This window comes from Aquarana catesbeiana, linkage group LG03 (assembly GCF_042186555.1).
Source record: "Aquarana catesbeiana isolate 2022-GZ linkage group LG03, ASM4218655v1, whole genome shotgun sequence".
NCBI classification, from domain to species: domain Eukaryota; kingdom Metazoa; phylum Chordata; class Amphibia; order Anura; family Ranidae; genus Aquarana; species Aquarana catesbeiana.
In genome coordinates, this window is record NC_133326.1 from 183346675 (window position 1) to 183367695 (window position 21021).

At 39.8% G+C, this 21021-nt stretch overlaps 1 protein-coding gene across 11 annotated transcripts in view; it reads left to right on the forward strand.

Annotated features, from left to right (window-relative positions):
• MAGI2 (membrane associated guanylate kinase, WW and PDZ domain containing 2) overlaps positions 1-21021 on the forward strand; it is a 1136189-nt gene that overhangs the window by 990720 nt on the left and 124448 nt on the right. For 10 of the 11 annotated variants that reach the window (XR_012242816.1, XM_073619581.1, XM_073619580.1 and 7 more), the window contains one exon: positions 15046-15687. The exons of the other annotated variant lie outside the window; for it this stretch is intronic. Coding sequence is in view for 9 of the 10 variants with exons in the window: in XM_073619581.1 (XP_073475682.1) it covers positions 15046-15687 (642 nt within the window). In the remaining variant the exon portion in view is untranslated. The remainder of the gene's footprint in view (positions 1-15045; positions 15688-21021) is intronic. 11 annotated transcript variants of the gene reach the window in all.

Here is a 21021-nt window from a genome sequence, read left to right on the forward strand (position 1 = left end):
AGCAAGACCGTCATGTTCTTTTGAGAGAGAAAGTAACCCCAATGTGGGTCTAAAGCCGCGTACACACAGTTGGACTCGCCAATGGGACAAGCTCCGTCGGCATTTCCGACGGAAAAATTTCGAGCATGTTCTCTAAGTCCATCGGAGATGCTGACAGAAAAAGTCCGATGGGGTATACACACGGTCGGATTATCCAACCAAAAGCTCCCATCGGACTTTTTCTGTCGGAAATTCCGACCGTGTGTACGTGGCATAAGAGGTTTTTGAGACCAGAGCATATTAGAGAAGGTAGAGTTGACTGATTTAAGGGATGCAAGGGAAATGTGGATAGGTAAAGTCAACAGTAGAGGAATTTTAGAACAATCATCATTTTAAGTTAATGTTGCACTGACTAAACCATGAAAAAAGGCCAGAGTTCCAATTCTGTAGTTGTTGTTAGGTTTTATGAAGGAGAGGAAGGAAATATAAAGCAAAGGTGTCTTTCGGGTTCACTGGAATATGGATACCCAGGTATTCAATGGTTTTGGTGGCCCAGTGGAACTTAAAGTGAGTTTGAAAGATCACAAGTTTGGGGGTATAGTAGAAACTCCCATCCCCTTACATTTCTGGAAGTTGATCTTAAATGATGTATAGTCTTCATAGATTTCAAGCTCTTTCATGGTAATGGGAAGAGTAGTATGAATGGAAAAGTGATAGAAAAAAGGAGGTCATCCACATACACAAGAATTGTGTGTTTGTTACCACCCACGAAGAGGCCCTGAATATTTGTGTTGGCCCTTAATCTGTAAAGAAAGGGTTCCAAAGAAAGGGTAAAAAAAGAAGGGAGAGAGGGCAACTTTAGAAGGTCCTGTTGATAATGAATGTATTACAGAGGACCCTGTTAACTTTGACAGCTGTAGTGAGGGATGAGTATATTGTGTGAATCCAATTTGAGAAATTGAAACCAAGGTCAATGTGCTGTAGTATTGCAAACAGGAATTGCAGGTAACCCTGTCAAAAGCCTTTTCAACATCGGTTGATAAGAAAGGGCAAGGGTTTTTTCCTTCCTTAGGAAGGCTTGCAATGTGGACTAGAAGGGAGTCCCTGGTAAAACTTGAGCCCTGTTTGAGAGAATTGAGCACTTTGGTTTTAGGTAGGGGAGTAGGTGTGGGAGTAAGGTTTTGTAATAATGGGCAGTCAATTCATCTGAGCCTGGAGATTTGCCTGGAGACAGTGAGTTATTGACAACCAGGATCATGTTCTGGGAGATTGGGGAGTCTAGATTAGTGCATATAGTAGGTTTTAACGTGGGCATGTTAGAGCAAGATATGTAATCCCTGATATTGTCTAGTCTGGTTAGATAGACATGGAGGGAGTCTGCAGAGTGAAGGTTGTACAGAGCAGTGTAGAGGGTACCAAAGGTGTAAGCTATGTCTTCAGGGCTTTGGAACCTTGGGATGACTCAATAAAAGGGACATAAGAGTGAAGATGTTGTTCTTTCAGCACTAGAAGTCAACAACATTTGTCACCGTTTTCATAAATGAGTTTAGGGCAGCCTTTGCTTTGTATGAGTACAGTGTAGTAAGGTCGTTGTGCAGTGAGACAAACTCCTTATTGACCATTGTATCTTGTTTGGATCTATGTTTGAGTTCTAAGCATTGATGTTGTTTAAAAGCATGGTTATCTTGGCTCTTATTTCTCACTTCAGTCTAGAACCATGTTTGATTAGAAAGCCTCTAATAAAAGGTTTATGTACCTCCCAAAGAAACATTGTGCTGCAATCCTGTGTGTTGCTGGTCTCAATTCCTTGATGACATCCTTCAGTGTAGAAGAGTCCTGCAGGGTCCTGCAATATTCTCATTAGGCTGCGAATGTGACATCTTTGAAGACTTGTCGGGGAGATTGGGGTGTGACCTGACCATGAGATATTGCCTAAGGTTGTCTTAAGGACTGGTGGCATATTCTATGGGGGATCAAGAAAGTGTCAATACAGGAATATAGTTTGTGCTGGAAGCTTGCTGTATAGCATGCGTTCAGCACAGAGACAGGGCTCTCACTGAGATCCCCTCTAATGTGGTCTTTTTTTTCAGCAGTAGAGGACAACTGGAGAGCAAAGGACAAAACATGACATGCAATGGGTAGGGAGTGAAGTCCACAGTGCAGTCCATGGAGTGATTATATAGGCTGAATATATAAGACTATTGTTCATTGTAAATCTATCTAAACAGATCAAATATCTTATGGACTGTTAAAGATACATTTATTGACTTTAAACTACAGGGATCCTGTAAACTGCCAGTTAGGTTTCAAAATCAGATTTAAACTTCAGAAGTGTTTGAAGGCAAATTTTATAGAGAGGTTTACTCCAGGAGAGATTATTTACCTGGCATTGCAACTGTGAAATTTGTACATAAAAAGATTAACATGACTCCAAAACGATAATATGTGTGTGATTAGGGTAAATCTAAAAACTAGTGTCCTTGATGCTCCATCAATCACAACCCTTGCTAAAGCTGAAAAAAAATATTCCTCAATAGCCACGAAATATTTGTGAAACTTTGTGTACACCAAATGCCCTTGCAAATCCAAGAATTATCACATAAAAAGCAGCAACATCATCATTATGCTGTACATAGCCTATGCAGAGAGCAGTGCTGTGAAGGGCAACACAAGAAGTGAGAGTATGAGTGACCCATCCTTACTATAGGGAGTTTTACACTGGGTTATGTCACAGAAATACACAAAGCACACCATACAGGCAGTCCCCAAGTTACGAACACAATAGGGACTATAGGTTTGTTCGCAAGTCGAAGTTGTTCGTAAGTCGCAACACTGCATTTGTAAGTGTAACTGCCACCTGAGCATGGATGTGGGATATTCCTGACGCTTGTTACATTATCTGGGGCATAGTACGACAGTGCGGGATGTGTTCGGAAGTGCTTGAAAGTGCTCGAAAGGTATCCAGGACCCGCGTGGCGCACAAGTGGCCGGCATTTGAGGCCGTTCGTAAGTAGGAGTCATTCGTAACTCGGGTGTTCGTAACTCGGGGACTGCCTGTATTTAAATAAGAATACATGTTTCTCATATTTATTCCCTTGTCTATCAAGGTACGGTACATTTATAAACGGCATGGTAAACAAGGCATTAAAACAAGCTCATGGCTGCTGCTGCTGCTACAGTCATGAACTTGATTTTGATTTTTACAGCTGGAGAGGGGCTTTAAAGTTATCTGGGCAACTCTAGAGGTGCCTGATCACTTTTACAGGGCTTCAAATGAGTGATCAAAACACTATCACCCAAGGTAGCAACACAAAAATAACACCACTCTGAACTACGATATCTGAATAACAGGTAACTGGTAACAAATAACCCAACCCTGTGTTTTAGGGGCTCTTTAGGGAAAGGTGTTCTTAAACTTGTGGGATGGTGCACTTTATGGTGAATGAATATGGTCACATTTTTAGCACACATGGGAGCATGGGATATTGTAAGCGGAGGTTTTATATGGATACACTGCACTATTGAGTATTATTATTTTGGATACATTTTTAAACAAAACTGTGTTTCTGCACTGAAGTGTAATGAGCTGCACCTATATATCACCCGAATACCAAAAGTGGTGTAAAAATGTGCTGGGAACTAATGGTGGCCACATAAAATATTGACATTTTGGGCCCAATTTGGACATTTTCACTTAGGGGTGTACCCACGTTTGTTGCCAGCTGTTTAGACATTAATGGCTGTGTGTTGAGTTTTTTTGAGGGGACAGCAAATTTACACTGTTATACAAGCTGTACACTCACTACTTTACATTGTAGCAAAGTGTAATTTCTTCAGTGTTGTCACATGAAAAGATATAATAAAATATTTACAAAAATGTGAGGGGTGTACTCACTTTTGTGAGATACTGTATATATACCTAAATTATAGTGGAATATTTTGATTGGAGTGATATGAATTATAAAGTTTGATGTCTGGTAAGCATACAGGCAGAAGTGGTGAAGGAATTATGGATTATTAGCAATATCAATTCATGGTGTTATACACGGATGTGAGTACAATTATGGAGATTTAAATTATTTTTTTAGATAGTATTACACTATGTAAGTTTTTCTTTTTTTTGGGATACAAATGAGGAAAAAAGGAAGATTTATAAAGACACTGAGTCGTTGGGAGTGATAAATGCTTTATTGACCCAATTATTAACACATGGGTCAGTGAATCTGGTAAGAGTCTGAGACTCTTGGGATACACTTAACTGATAGGAGATTGAGGGGATTGCTCTGTTTCTACAGCAGGCTTAAAATTTTGTAGAGCTCATTATTTAATTTATCCACAAAAGGCATACTCTTGTAAATAGATGTTTACTTTTTTTCTTTAACTTTTTATCAGGCATACAACATGGAATTGACATTGTTATATGTGACATTTTTGCAGTTTTATTCACACAAAAGTTCATTTTTAATTTTGTGCCTAGGTTTAAATAATAATTACAGAAATGTGATAGCGATATAATGCACACATTTCATATATATTTGTCACATAGAAGGCCGTCACTCATTTATGCAGCATTTTCTAAGATATAGGCAGCTGCCAATTTCTTTTTTATAGCTATTAAAAAAAAATCTGTCATGAGCACAAGGGGGTTCAAGTTATTTTGCTCTGCCTTTCAGTGACACATGCTGTTAAACCAAGCTCTGGCACATTGGAAAGTAGAAACCGTGGGGAGAAACAGCAATTGTTCCAATTCTGTCTTCATTTACACTTGGGAAGTTTTCAGCTGGATCACTGCCAAGCATGATAATATTTCATTAGGGAAGCAAAAAAGAAGTAGAAGTTACATCTTTGTTATATTGAAATGCTTTCCACAATGTGGACAAAAACAGTAATAAAAGGTTATTAAGATGTGTTATGTGTGCTAAAGCTTCTGTTACAGTGTACGCCACCTTTTACAGACATATCATACATAACACAAGCTTCCAACAAATGTTGTCCTGATTCTGATGAACAACCAGACAGTGAATCATGTGCACATTTGAAATGGATCAGCAGTTCTGGTTAGGATCATCCAAACAATCTGCATAGCCATTTTAAGCATTTCATAGCTTAGCAATCTTCTTCATATCCCTAAATGGCTCTTTGGATTTAAATGTCTCAGATGAGTTATGTAATTGAATAGAAGGTTTCACTTCCACTTATTTTAACAACCCAAGCTTTCCAGCAACAGTGGCAGTTAGAGGGTTGAGACAAACCATTTTACCACAGTGGTCAGCTTTTATACATTTAAGTAAAACCATTATCCCAAAAGAAAAGGTGTTGCTGTAACAGCTTAAAAAGTACTAGCTGGAGTTTGGCTAATTGCGATAATTTTATCTAAATTTGCTAGAGTTTACATGATATATCTGTTATTACCAGATCTTTTCAAAAAAGTATTGCAATATAAAACTGCTAGAGCATTACCTCTATCGACAGTGCTGCTGTCCAAAGGTGTCTCTCTGTTGTTCCATCCAGAATGGAGCCACCATAAGGCAGGAAGTGTGTTCTTGGCTGAAACACCAGGTAAAAAAAAAGGGGGGGGGGATGGCTAAAAAGGAGAACTAATGCAGCCACCACAATAAAGGATTGGTAAGCTGCAATATATTAAATGGTAAGGTTTAAAACTGCTTTAAGTTAGAACAGATATGACATCTGATCGCACATTTGTGTAATAACTTGGAAGTTGTTTTGGGTAACCTGCTGCTTATTCAAATTTAAAAGATTAAGTTTCACCTATGTGTTTAACCACCTGCCATACAGGAAAATTTCCAAATTTTTCACATACACGTTAAAATCTGCATTTTTTGCAAGAAAGTTAGTTAAAGCCCCAAACATTATATATTTTCTGAAAGCAGAGGCCCTGGTTATTAAAACGGTGGTTGTTGCAATTTATGTTGCACAATATTTGGGCAGTCTTTTATCAAAAGCAAATTTTCCAGAAAAAATACACCTATTTTGCTAAAATATAAAAATTGTTGTTGTGTCAATTAAATAGATACCAAATATGTCAAGATTTAAAATTGCGCATGCCTGTGACATGGCAACAAACAGTGATACCTAAAATTGTCCATAGGCAATGCTTTAAAAGCCAGGTTACTGGTTTAAAGTTCAAAGGGAATTTCACCCCACAACCCCCCTCCACCTCTCCCCTGCTTATGCTGAGCTGGCTACACATCAGATATTCACCCATATAGAGGATCCAGCATTATCCTGTTGAGATCCTCTTCTCTGGGTCACCAACGTGTCCTGTGACGCCATGTTAATCTGAGGTGTCATCAGGGGCCTGCCCCTGCTCTTCTGGGTTCTGGTAGGCGCGGGTTAAGGAATAAGTGGATATGTCACATCCTTCCTTCTCACTGTGCCACTATGAGAAACTACCATTTCTATAATGTCATGTGAATTGCAGTGAATGAGCATTTTTTGGGGGGTACATGGCACATGTAAATATTGCCAGTCAATGAGCTTGTGTACTCTTACACATGGCCATGACTCTGACAGACAATGGGAGGCAAGACAGACCAAGAGTTTCCTGACCTGGCAATAAAATAATGTTCTGGGCAGTTTAGAAGGAGAACTAGAGTGGGGAAATGACATCACTGGTGGTCATGGGGCAAAAGGGCCTAGCAGCCACCAGTCTAATGAAATGAATGTGTGTAGGACAGGAGGCCTGTCACTAGGGTAAAGAAGTGTGAGTTTATCACTGCTTCAATACTTATGCATGGGAAGAATATATTCTTTGAAGCTAAGAAACGCCCAAAAAATACATCAATAAAAAATTCTGCCCATGGTTTGGTTTTAAAGAAAAGAAGTTGTGTGATATATGTTGTAGATATCATTGTATTACAGAAGTTAGGCTCATTCATTTACACAAATCTTAGCTTGCATATTTTATTCGCCAAGGCATTGCAGTACTGGTCATAAGTAGTCTACATCAAGCTTCTGTAACATGTTGAGGAATCAGATGAATGATCAGAGGATTGCTTTAACTTTACTAACAGGTGCAGAGTGGGATTAACAATGCAACAGAGTTAATATAGCAAAAGGGTGTGCATAATGAAGCTGTACAAATGGGAGTTTAAAAAAGCAATGTCTCTGTGACTCAATAAGGACACTAGGTGGCAGTACAGCCCAGTCTCTATAGGGCTTTGTAGCCACAGATACCACTATTTCAGTAAACAGCACAGTAGCCTCTGCGACAGCATCTCACCCAGTGTAATCCAGGGAAGGTCTGGGTACACAGATGTACAGCTGGAGGGATCTCTGGGCTGGCACCACAGACAAATGGCTGGAGGAGTCCCAGAGCTAGTATCACAGGAGATGCAGGGTTACATTACAGTACCCAGCGGCATGCATGCTTGAACCGACGTTGAGGGATCATACACCTGGCTTCAGTTACTTCCTGATTTCCAGGTTTAGGCAAATTATGTCATACATCCCAGGAAACTTCAGGAGAGGAGGAGGGCTTTTCTTATCTAAGCACACCCTCCTGTATGCTTGTCTAAGCTAAGGGCAGGTGGATTCCAGGAAGTAAGTGCTACATAATCATCTGCCCTTAGTTAAAATGGCTACAGCCAGAAATGCTAGGGTTTTTTTTTTCAAAGTTATTTCTTATAAAAAAAAAAAAGGATGAAGACAAGGATAGATGGATGCGTTTGTTTTGAATATTAAAAATTAATTAAATAGCACATTTGGTCTGTGATGCAGTGTAGCTCCACTTTAAGGTGTGCTTTGCAGATATGTTTTTTTTATGAAGAGAACGGTCAAATAAGCCGGGTAGTGACAGTTTTCTTCTCTTGGTTATATCTGACAGTCTGTAGACAGTCACAGTTTGTGAACATATTGTGATAACATGTATGCCCATTGATATGGAAATGTGTGAATGGCATTGTGTTTAAGTAGTTGTGCTTTACCGATAACATTTTTTTTCTACTTGGCAGTGACTGTTTGTGAATCATGTACAATGTTTGTTTCTGCACAAAGATTAACTGTTTTGGGCACGAAGTACCATGAAGAATGTACTTGTTTACCACAGCTTTGTTATTTAAAGGATGACAGGCTACTGTCTCTATTTGTGCAGACTTCTCTGAGCAAAGACGAAGCAAAGGGCAATGCTGATATGGAAAGTGCTATAAATTATAATAACAAATTTTTTTTTTTCATCTATTAAAGCGGAGGTTCGCTGAAAAAAAATATTAAAAGCCAGCAGCTACAAATACTGCAGCTGCTGACTTTTAATATATGGACACTTACCTGTCCAGGGAGCCCGCAATGTCGGCAGCCGAAGCCGATCCGTCCTTTCGGCTCTCGGCTGCTGCCGCCGCCACCCTCGGCGAGGGAATAAGGAAGTGAAGCCATGCGGCTTCACTTCCTGGTTCCCTACTGCGCATGCGCGAGACGCGCTGCGCATCCGCTCAGGTCCCTGCTGTGTTCTGTGTCTCACAGAATACAGCGGGGGAGGACAGGGTAGGCGCCGGAAGTGGCATAGGTCACCGCAAGCACCGCAGTGATCTATGCCAGGAAGTGGGAGCAAATACCTGTATTAGACAGGTATCTGCTCCCTCCTCCCCCCGAAAGGTGCCAAATGTGACACCGGAGGGGGGGGGGAATCCAAAAAAGTGGAAGTTCCATTTTTGGGTGGAACTCCATTTTAATAGCCATGAAAACTGATTGTTGGTATGGATGCTCTGGGTTGCTACAATTTTATATGTAAAAAGATAAAAAAAATATTCAAATAATTGTTTTACACCTGGTAGATTGTAAATCTTTCTAGCACCTTCATATCCATGTAATGGGTGTAAATGATCAAACGTATATACTTCTAATTGATATCTTTTGTTTTTTGTAATGTTGCAATATTATATACTGTTTCAAATATACTGATTAATATAGTTCTGTAATCATGGAGTTGTCTGACTTGTGCAGTAATGTTGGAAATATATACTAATGATAATTAAAAAATGAAATAATAGCATGCAATGCCAAGCAGTGGTTTCCAAAGTGAGCAAAACCCTTTCTTGTATTAAAAGAGGTATGGACTGTAGAGAGAGAGAGATATCATTTTGCCCCTGTACAAATCATTAGTAATACCTCATCTAGAATATGCAGTTCAGTTTTGGACATCGGGCCACAAAAAGGATATCGGAAGTGCAGAAAAGGGCAACCAAACTGATAAGAGGCATGGAGGAGCTCAGCTATGAGGAAATATTAGAGGAGCTGAATTTAGTCTTTCTTGAGAAGAGGGGATTAAGGGGGGATATGGTCAACATGTACAAATACATGGGGGTCCATATAGTGAACTTGATGTCGAGTTATTCACTTTAACCACCTAAGGACTGGAAGGATTTACCCCCTTAATGACCAGGCCATTATTTGCGTTCTGGCATCGCTTTAACTGATACGCTTTAACTGACAATTGCGCAGTCGTGCGACGTACACAAACAAAATTTATATCCTTTTTTTGCCACAAATAGAGCTTTCTTTTGGTGGTATTTGATCACCTCTGCTTTTTTTATTTTTTGCAATATAAACAAAAAGAGCGTCAATTTTGAAAATAAAAACAGCAATATTTTTAACTTTTTGCTACACTTAATATCCCAAAAAACTATATAAAAAAACAAATTTCTTCCTCAGTTTAGGCCAATATGTATTCTTCTACAAATTTTTGGTAAAACAAAAATCGCAATAACCATATATTGATTGGTTTGCGCAAAAATTATAGCATCTACAAAATAGGGGAAATATTTATGGAATTTTTTTAATTAATTTATTTATTTTACTAGTAATGGCGATGATTTTTAGCCAGACTGTGACATTGCGGTGGACAGATTGGACACTTTTGACACTTTTTTGGGACCAGTGACATTTATACAGCGATCAGCGCTATAAAATTACTGATTACTGTATAAATGACACTGACAGGAAAGGGGTTAACACTAGTGGTGATCAAGAGGTTAAATGTGTTCCCTGGGAGGTGTTTCCAACCGTGGGGGGAGTGGACTGACTGGAGGAAGAGAGAGATTGCTGTTCCTGATCACTAGGAACAGACGATCGCTCTGTACTCCCCTGACAGAATGTGGATCTGTTTGTTTACATTGACAGATCCTCGTTCTGGCTCTCTGTGGAGTGATTGCGGGTGGCCGGCGGACATCGTGGCTGCCGGTCACTGTATCTATTACACAAACCGATTTGTGTAATAGAGCCAACCTGCCGCAGTATAATGATGGGGCAGGTTGGCAAGTGGTTAAGGTCATCACAGAGGACAAGGGGGCAATATTTATGTCTGGAGGAAAGGGGATTTAACCTCCAAATATGGAAAGGCTTCTTCACAGTAAGAGCTGCTCCCTCAAGAGGTGGTTCTGGCCAGCTCAGTAGATTGCTTTACAAAAAGGCCTGGATTCTTTCCTAAATGCGCAAAACATTCCTGGATATTTATATTTATAGGTAAACTTGATTCAGGGAATATCTGATTGCCTCTTGGGTGATCAGGAAGGAAGGAATTATTTTTCCCCCACTAGAGCAAATTGGATCATGCTTTATTGGAGATGATGTTCTGATCTTAGATAGAAGTAACCTAGTAGAGATATAATGAATAATACATTCTTGAAAGTGTATAAACAGAGAAAAGTATGAATGAATTATGGACAGCGCTTGATCCACCTATGTTGTAGTAAATATCAGTGCTATAATGTTCTGTGTCTATTGCTAAACCATATCGATATCATAGAAAAACATGTGCTAACAGATATCAATTAAAATGATTTAAATCAATAAATAATAAGAAGTGAATCATATAGTGATTCACTATATGCCCTACAACCCTGGCAAACAGATTACACTAAAATTCTCTAAAAACGTAGTCGCGCTCTTGAGCGTTTGTGGCACAAGACTAATTCTCTCAAAGACTTCAACCAATACAAATCTGCCCTCCAAAAATACTATTCTTTCCACCACACTGCCAAGCAAACCTATTTTACAACTCTTATTAACACCTTTTCATCCAGTCCCCGTAAACTCTTCTCTACCTTCAACTCTCTACTTTGTCCTCCACCGCCTCCACCCACTGACTTATTCACTGCCCAGGAGATCACTAATCACTTCAAAAACAAGATTGATACAATCCGTGATGAAATCTCCACTCTACAGGTATCTCCCCTAGCTAAGACCCCATGTCAACAGGTACAACTGACACTCCCCCTATTCAAATCTGCTACTACAGACAAAGTTGCTAAACTCCTTTCTATCGCCCACCTAACCACCTGTCCCCTGGACCCCATTCCCTCTCAAATGCTACGGTCGCCCTCTGACCCCATCCTGCACTCTCTAACCCACATCTTCAATCTCTCCCTCACCTCTGGCATCTTCCCCAATGCTCTAAAACATGCGCTGGTCACTCCCATACTTAAAAAGCTGTCCTTGGACCCTACCAATCTTAACAACCTAAGCCCTATCTCCTTGCTCCCCTTTTCCTCTAAACTACTTGAGCGCCTGGTTTACAACCAACTGAGTGACCACCTCATTAAAAACAACCTTCTTGATCCCCTTCAATCTGGATTTTGCCCTCAACACTCCACAGAAACTGCTCTTTTAAAACTCACAAATGACCTACTAACTGCAAAAAGCAACGGACACTATTCTGTACTCCTACTTCTGGATCTTTCCACTGCCTTTGACACGGTTGACCACCCCCTCCTCCTCAAAAAACTTTACTTCCTCAGTCTCCGTGACTGTGCTCTTCAGTGGCTCTCATCCTACCTTATCCCAACACACATTCAGTGTCACTTACAATTCTTCTTCCTCCACTCCTCTTCCGTTCTCTGTTGGGGTCCCCCAAGGTTCTGTTCTTGGACCTCTTTTATTTTCAATCTACACCTCTTCCCTGGGTCAGCTGATAGCCTCTCATGGCTTTCAATATCATTTCTATGCTGACGACACACAAATCTATCTCTCCACCCCTCAACTCACTCCATCAGTCTCCTCACGCATCACTAACTTACTAACCGACATATCTGTATGGATGTCACACCACTTCCTCAAACTCAACTTGTCCAAAACCGAGCTTATAATATTTCCTCCCCCACGTGCCTCTTCCCCTGACTTCTCTGTCAAGAGCAATGGCAAAACCATCCACCCGTCCCCACATGTCAGGGTGCTAGGTGTTATCCTGGACTCTGAACTCTCCTTTCGGCCCCACATCCAATCACTTTCCAAAGATTGCCGCCTCAACCTCCGCAACATCTCTAAACTACGTCCCTTTCTAACCAATGAAACCACAAAGCTCCTGATTCACTCCCTGGTTATCTCTCGCCTCGACTACTGCAACTCCCTCCTCATTGGCTTACCTTTAAATAGACTATCCCCCCTTCAGTCCATCATGAATGCTGCTGCCAGACTCATCCACCTTACAAACCGCTCAGTGTCTGCTACCCCTCCCTGCCAATCCCTCCACTGGCTACCACTCACCCAACGAATTAAATTCAAAATACTAACAATAAGTTACAAAGCCATCCACAACTCTGCCCCCAGCTACATCACTAGCCTACTCTCAAAATACCAACCTAATCGCCACCTCCGTTCCTCCCAAGACCTTCTGCTCTCTACCTCCCTCATCACCTCCTCCCATATCCGCCTCCAGGACTTCTCCCGAGCCTCGCCCATCCTCTGGAATTTGCTACCCCAATCTGTCAGACTGTCTCCAAATTTATCCACCTTTAGGCGATCCCTGAAAACTTTCCTCTTCAGAGAAGCCTATCCTGCATCCATCTAACAACTGCACTATTTTCTCCATTAGCTCATCCCCCACAGCTATTATCCTTTTGTATAACTTGACCCTCCCTCCTAGATTGTAAGCTCTAACGAGCAGGGCCCTCTGATTCCTCCTGTATTGAATTGTATTGTACTTGTATTGTCTGCCCTAATGTTGTAAAGCGCTGTGTAAACTGTCGGCGCTATATAAATCCTGTATAATAATAATAATAATAATAATAATAATATAGTGCATACAATGATGGCTATATGAACCAAAGACTTTTCTTTGTGGTGAATAAGTCAAATGAATCAATAAAATTTATGGAAAACATAAGGTGACATATAAAGTGCATAAGTGATGGCTATGCAAATCAAAGTCTCTTCCTTGTAAGAAAGTGCTGTTGTGCTCCATATCCCAATAATATCTGTGCATCCACCTTGTGAGGGGCTGTGAATACTCCACACACCAGATATGTTGGCCTTCCTTACCATATAGCAAGGAGAGTCTGCTGAGCTTGTAGGTCTTTATGGGGATCTATCTCACACCAATATCCTCTATTTGCTCCTACTGGTGTGGGTTACATCCAAGGATGACTCCGGAGCTCTAGGATCAGAATGTACAGGTGTGTAATATAAGGAGAATAAAACTCTTCATAGTATAAAATCCTCAAACGATTTATTAAATATCGGCATTATCTCTCTACTATTGCTTATCACTTGTTTGAAGACTGGAAATAATGTTTTTTTCAGAGCACTTTGGGAAAAGTAATCAAATAAATTTCGTGCACTTTACTGAACGAATTTATCACAATTTGCACCTTTATGCTCGGTTCACATTGCCACGATCTAAAAGTTGTGTGGCTTACAGTGCGACTTTGCCAGGTGACTTCAGTGTGACTTGATGTGACTTTGAAGTGACTTGAAGTGACTGAAGCAACTTCAGGGAATGCCTGGGTAATCTTCCTGTAATGTTTGGATCAAAATCACATCACAACATGAGGATCTGACTTTGAGGTGACTTCTATGGGCACAAGTCACCTTGAAGTAGTGCAGGAATCTTTTCTAAAGTCGGAGAGACTTCAGTAGTGCTAATTAGGACAGCTCTCATTGACTAACATTGAATCTCACAAGTCGGATCCCAAGTCGTGGCAGTGGGAACCAAGCCTTATTCATTGATTTATTAGCACTAATTTTGCACAGAATTGTTCTTGAATTGCACTGAGCACTGTTTTATATGTTCTGTATACCCCTTCTTAAAGTGATTGTAAAGTCTCAATTTTTTTCAATAAAAATAGCAAACATGTTATACTTTCCTGCTCTGTTGCAATGGATTTGCACAGAACAGCCCAGCTCCTCCTCTTCTCGGATGCCTCTTCTGTGCTCCTTGCCCCTCCCTCCTGTTGAGTGCCCCCATAGCAAGCAGCTTGCTATGGGGGCACCTGAGCTGAGTCACAGCCCCCTGTGTCAATTCAGACACGGAGCCGCAGCCCAGCCCCGCCCCCTCTCTATCTCCTGATTGTCTGACTGACTTTGATTGACAGCAGTGGGAGCCAATGGTGCCGCTGCTTTGTCTCAGACAATCAGGGGGAAGAGTCTCGGATGACCAAGACACTTGTGGCCATTGCTGAATAGAGATGGGGCTCCGGTAAGTATTAGGGAGGCTGCTGCACACAGAAGGCTTTTTATCTTAATGCATACAATGAAATAAGATAAAAAAAACCTTCTGACTTTACAACTCCTTTAAGAATACTGGCTCTAGATCCTAGGTGTGCATATATTTTTAATGGGGTTTAAGAAATTATATTATTTTACATATGGTTGTATTAACACACACTGATATGTCAGATGAGGTTTCCAGACAAGAGTACACTGCCAAAATTACAATAATATGCAGAATAATTCAGGTGTAAATTTGTGGGGCCACATCTGGTTTTATGTTTCAGCAATATCAGCTGGTTACATTTGTCAGACTTGAACTTGAGTGCATCTTCCAACCGCCTTCTAAAAAATTTACTATAACAATTGTGTGAATCGGATCTATTAGAATTGCTTGTTAATGCTTAAATGGTTGAATATTTTAAATTTCAGTTAAGTATGGTTGCATTAAACTTTAAAAAAATCTGTGTATATCATGACCATCAGATTTCTCAACCATTTTTGAGACTCTACACTAGTGATTTTTAATTTTTCAGTGTACAGCAACCTATTTTGTAAATATATCAAGTCTTGTATTTTAGTAGTGATTACAGTTATCTCACTATGTCAAACATTTTGTTCTGTTTGTAGGTGATGTCATTGTCTATATTAATGAAGTTTGTGTTCTCGGGCACACACATGCAGATGTGGTAAAACTCTTCCAGTCAGTTCCAATTGGTCAGAGCGTCAATTTGGTGCTATGCCGAGGATATCCCCTGCCCTATGATCCTGAAGATCCTGCAAGCAGCTTGGTTCCTCCTTTGGCAGTAATAGAAAGGCCTCCAGTGGTGGTAAATGGACGAAATAATTATGAGACCTATTTGGAATACATTTCTAGGACGTCTCAATCTGTACCAGATGTAGCAGAAAGACAAATGCCTTCTTTGCACTCCATCCCAGCAGATGGTCAGATTGAAAATACATTTCCCCCACCTCCACCTGCACATGATGATAATGTATCTATGGCTTCTTCTGGAGCCACTCAAGCAGAACTTATGACCTTAACCATTGTGAAAGGGGCACAGGGCTTTGGCTTCACAATAGCAGACAGTCCAACGGGACAACGAGTGAAGCAAATTCTAGACGTTCAGGGATGCCCCGGTTTATTCGAAGGGGATCTTATAGTTGAGATCAACCAGCAGAATGTACAGAATCTGAACCATTTAGAAGTAGTAGAGTTGCTAAAAGAATGTCCTGTGGGAAGTGAGACTTCTTTGGTAATTCATAGAGGAGGTAAGTAAAAATAATGTTCTAAACTGTTTCCAAAATGCTTATATTGTCATTATGACCAAATTTCCCTTATGTTGTTTAAAATAATATTGTCCAGGGCTGTTGCTGTGTAATTGGATATGTAAAGGGTAATGATAGACTGCTCTTCTGTCACTGTACAGTGTGCATTCATCATTTTATCAATAGTTACCTATCGTTTACAGAGGGACAACTTTGGCAAATTGCATCCTTTTTGATGACTAATTATACTGATTTTTAGTTGTTTTTTTATTTGTGTTGGGAAAATTATGTAATGGCTGGATCCAAATGTACATCATGTAAATAAGCCTGTGAATACATTTTTATATGCAAAAATGTTTAATTATTATCTTCAATTTAATATGTGCAATGTTTAATTTCAGCGGCAGCAGCACAGTTGTAAAAGTACAATCTGTGCAAACGGAGATACGTTTAAACATTTTGTTCTGTTCACTAATTCTGATCCAAAATATTTCTACAGTATTTGTATCACTGCACAATCAATAATTACAAGCAAAGTTTTTAATGATCAGTTTTTGAAAGGAAATGTGTATGTGTATGTGCATGTGTGCATAATATATATATATTATGAATTGTTTATTTTTATCAATTTACAAAGTGCAAAGTGAGCAAACAGAAGAAAAATCCAAATCAAATCAATATTTGGTGTGACTACCCTTTGGCTTCAAACTAGCATCAATTCTTAAACTTGCACACTTTGTATACATGCACAAAGCCCCGGATTTTGTAGGATTAAAGTCAGGTGCATGAGTAACCAATTATATCAAGAAGACGCTAATGATTGTCAATTTCATATGTAGGTTGAAGCACGGTAAATAACTGGAACAGCTGTATAGGATTGCTAAAACTGAGTGAGAAACAGCCAAAGTCTGCTACAAAGGTGAGGTTGGGGAAGACCGTTTCATGGTCATTCACCATGGCAAAACTGAGTGTATCGGAAAGGTCTCTCCCAGGCAAAGATTTCAAAGCATACTGGGATTTAAAGCTGTGCTGTTCAAACCCTTTTGAAGAAGCACAAATAAAACAAGCAACATTGTAGATGCAGGGGTCGGTTATGGAAACTTAATGCAGCAGATGAAAGACCCACCATGCTTACTTCCCTTTGACATCAAAAGATGTTCAGCAGTGCCATCAGCAAAGAACTGGTGGAAACCAGTTGGACCCAGGTACACTCATCTACTGTCCGGGGAAGTCTGGCTGGAAGTGGTCTTCATGGAAAAATTGTGGCAAAAAAGCCACACCTCTGACATGAAAACAAGTCTAAGCGACTCAACTATGCACAAAAAATAGGAACTGGAGTGTAGCAAAATGGTAGCAGGTGCTATGGATTGACAAGTCAAAATTTTAAATATTTGGCTGTAGCAGGAGGCAGTTTATTTATGAAGGGCCGAAGCGAAGTACACTAATGAGTGTATGCAGGCAACAGTGAAGCATGGTAGAGGTTCCTTTCAAGTTTGGAGCTGTATTTTTTCCAATGGAGTTGGAGATTTGGTCAGGATCAATGGTGTCCTCAATGCTGTGTGAAGGAAGGAAGATAATTATCCATCATGCCATACCATCAGGAAGATGCAGCAGCACAATGACCCCAAACATACAGCCAATATCATTGAGAATCTTCAGGGTAACGTACAACCAGGACCCCTGGAAGTCATCATTTGGCCCCCACAGAGCCCTGATCTCAACATCATTAAGTCTGTCTGGGATTACATGAAGAGACAGAAGGATTTAAGGCAGCCTACAACCAAAGAAGATATGTAGTTAGTTCTTCAAGATGTTTGGAACATCCTACCTGTCAAGTTGCTTAAAAAAATGTGTGTAAGTGTACCTGGAAGAATTGATGCTGTTTTGGTCACACCAATATTGATTTGACTTTCCATTTTGTTAATTGATAAAAAATAAACTATATATTAATATATATATATATATATATATATATATATAAACAATTTAAAGACCAAGTGAGAAGTAACTTTTTGGTATGTTTTAACGTGAAACAGTGAAATTAGAAGCCCCCAAGTATAGTTGGGGGCACTTGAAAGTCCAGTCGCTGTAGATCTGAGGGGAAGATCTGAAATGAGGGGAAGCTCTGCTTATTTCTATCATCCAATCATGTACAAGCAAAAATGCTGTTTTTTATTTCCTTGTATGTCCCCCTCAGATCTGCAGCGACTGCACTTCCAAGTGCACTTGTAGTGCACAGTGGATTTGCCTTTAGTAAATAACCCCCCCCCCCGTATTGCTTGCTAATTCAAAGCACTATACTATCACATTTGAAAGAATGCATATAATTTGCCAATGCAACATAAACAGCCACAGATATATTGTTAGGAAAGGAGTTGGTGGCCCCTGTACGCAACTAAGTGGAGGTAAAGTTATTGTTCAATTAAATGAATTAAAAAAAAGAAATCTCTTGAAATGACACTAAACTCTGGTTTAGAAAATTCTATTTAAGTAAGTATTTTTACCCTAAACAAGTGCCTTCTATTGTCCTACAAATCTCCTAATTCCTTTTTTTTTTTTTGCTGCTGTGATCAGACTTCCTGTTATGGGGCAGCTACATTTGTTTTCCATAGTCCCATTGTATGTAGGAACAGCTACCCTCTTGTCTGTGCTTCTGACTATCGTTTGTAGTGTGCATAGAGCAGTGCACATGACCGCAACTAACGTGCACTGCTTGTTCCAAACAAACAAAAGTGAGAGGGAAAAGGAGAACTTTGGGATCTCACAGATGACATTACAAGGAGGCAGAAAAACACAGAAAGGCCATTAACTAATAGATTTCTATGGATTCTTTTGTAGAATAAGGATATCGTTGGGTGTCACTTTTAGTGTATGTCAAGGTTAAATTAAAAAAAATATAATACATCTCTGGAACACATACACATTTACCCATGTTTTGTACAAGTACAGAAAAATAACTGTTGAAGTGTTAGAATTATAGTGCACTCATATCTTCCACTCTGACATGACAACAAATTCCTAAGCAAGGGATGTCAAGCCTGCATAACTCTTTTCTGATGAATTACAAATAACACGGACCGCTCCTCATCTCCTCATAATCTATATAAGCCCCAGCTCCTCCCTACTTGTGCACAGGCAAAGGAAGTTAGTCCACAGGATTTCTTGCAAAATCAACCTGCATTCTTGCATACTACTCTCACAGATATAACAAAAACACTTTTAGCAAATGAAGCCACGCATTGCACACAAACATGTCCAACAATCACTTGAATGAAACTAGCCTCAGCCCAGTTCTGCCCAGGCCACTCCCTCTTGGTGTCCCCACCTCCGTGATTAAGCCCTGTGGGAGGGCAAAATGCATCGGGAGCATGGCCTGGATGGAGCTGGGCTGAGACTGCTTTCATTCACATGACTGTTGGGCATATTGGTCTTCGGTGTTCAGGATACTTTCTTTGCTGGATTTAGTGTACTGAGCCGTGGCGAGCTCTTCCCAGGCAGCCCCCACAGTGTGAGCCACCAGATTGGGACAAGGGAGCCTGGAACAGCACTGCTAGTTTTCTAAAGTGGAAAAACACGTTTAATTATACATTTAGCAGTCCAAAGGGAGCAATTAAGTGAAGTTCGTTGTTAGAGTTTTACATACACTATATGTGCTTTTTGAGCCGTATAGTTGTATCCTTAAAAATATTGTTTCGTTAGTTTGACATAATTTACATACATTTTTGGTAAGTTACAGATGTTCGTTTTTTATTATCATTTTACATATTGCAGGATTTCACAGAGAATTAAAAGATCAAAGTAAAGCTGAACCTATTAAAATGTAATTTCCTACTAATTTGTAACATTGTATTTCTGACTAATCTGATAATCAGAGTCATTATGAAAATCTAGTCACTCAAGGAAACCTGATATATGTGCTTGCTGATTCAAGACAGATTATTTTTAGTGAGGTCAGTGAATAGGTGATGTTAAAGCACATCTGAATTGTAAGTGGCCTGCATGAAACTGTACAACATCATAAATGTGCAGCTAGACTATTACATTCGAGAAGATGCTAAAAGTAACATGTTAATAAAAAAGGTACTTAAAATACAATATTCAGAGCTTTTATTAGGAGTTAATGAATTATCCATTTGGGAGCCCCATAAGCAAGGAAGGATTACAAAGGAACTCTGAATGTTCTTCAGAAAATATATTCATAAGATACTGTATATTCCTGTAAAAGTATGAAAAGTGCTTGCTATGCTGGGGTGCTATGTCACAGGTCATAGTTACCGTTGTTACCATCTGAGCTGTAGAATAGCAACAAGAATGAGAACTTTTAATAAGATCTCATTGAGTGAGAGGCTCCTGTTTTAAGCCTCAAGGCACCATTATTTTATTCTACATTTTCTTAAAATTGAGCCCTGAAGGTTATCTTCACTTCTTAGTCACAGAGATGTTGTTGCCATGATGATGCATGTGAAGCAGAATATGCTACCACAGAGTGAGTGCTTCCATATAAGATTCTGCTTATTACACTTTTCTCTAGTTAGTCAGGTCCAGTCAGAAGAGTTCACAAAGCACTGGAAGTTGACTGATTTCAGAAACAATCTATTTGAAGGTTTAACACTCCCGTAGTGAAATGTACTTAACAATAGGCCCAGGAATTTGTAATGACACTGTGTATATCAAAGTACATATGTTCACAAATTTTGGGGCTTTACTAAAGGAACAAACACTGGTCCATTTGCAAGGGAATTTTCTCCTAGCTTAGTGAGTAAGTTAAAGTCCTGCTGATTTCCATCATCCAATCACATGCGAGTAAAAATACTCTTTTTTTTCTTTGCACTTGATTAGATATTTTTTGCAAAGCAAATGTTTACCACATTAGCCAATATAGGGGGAAATGTATCTTGCAAAATGAACAGCCTATTTGTCTTTAATAAATCAACCCCTTTGTGTCCATGAGCATGTACATATAATATTACTCATCACTATTTTTGGATCAGTTCCAATACATTTCTTGGTTTCTAGAGATATGGACTGGGCAGCTAAGAATAAAGTGTGTGTATATGTATATGTTAAAGACAACCTCTGTATATGACGCTGAGCACGTACACTCAACTTCTTTGGTCAACCATGGCGAGGCCTGTTCGGAGTGGAACCTGTCCTGTTAAACCACTGTATGGTCTTGGCCACCATGCTGCAGCTCAGTTTCAGGGTCTTGACAATCTTCTTATAGCCTAGGCCATCTTTCTGTAGAGCAACATTTTTTTCAGGTCCTCAAAGAGTTCTTTGCCACAAGGTGCCATGTTGAATTTCATGTTGAAGTGACCAGTATGAGTGAGTGAGAGC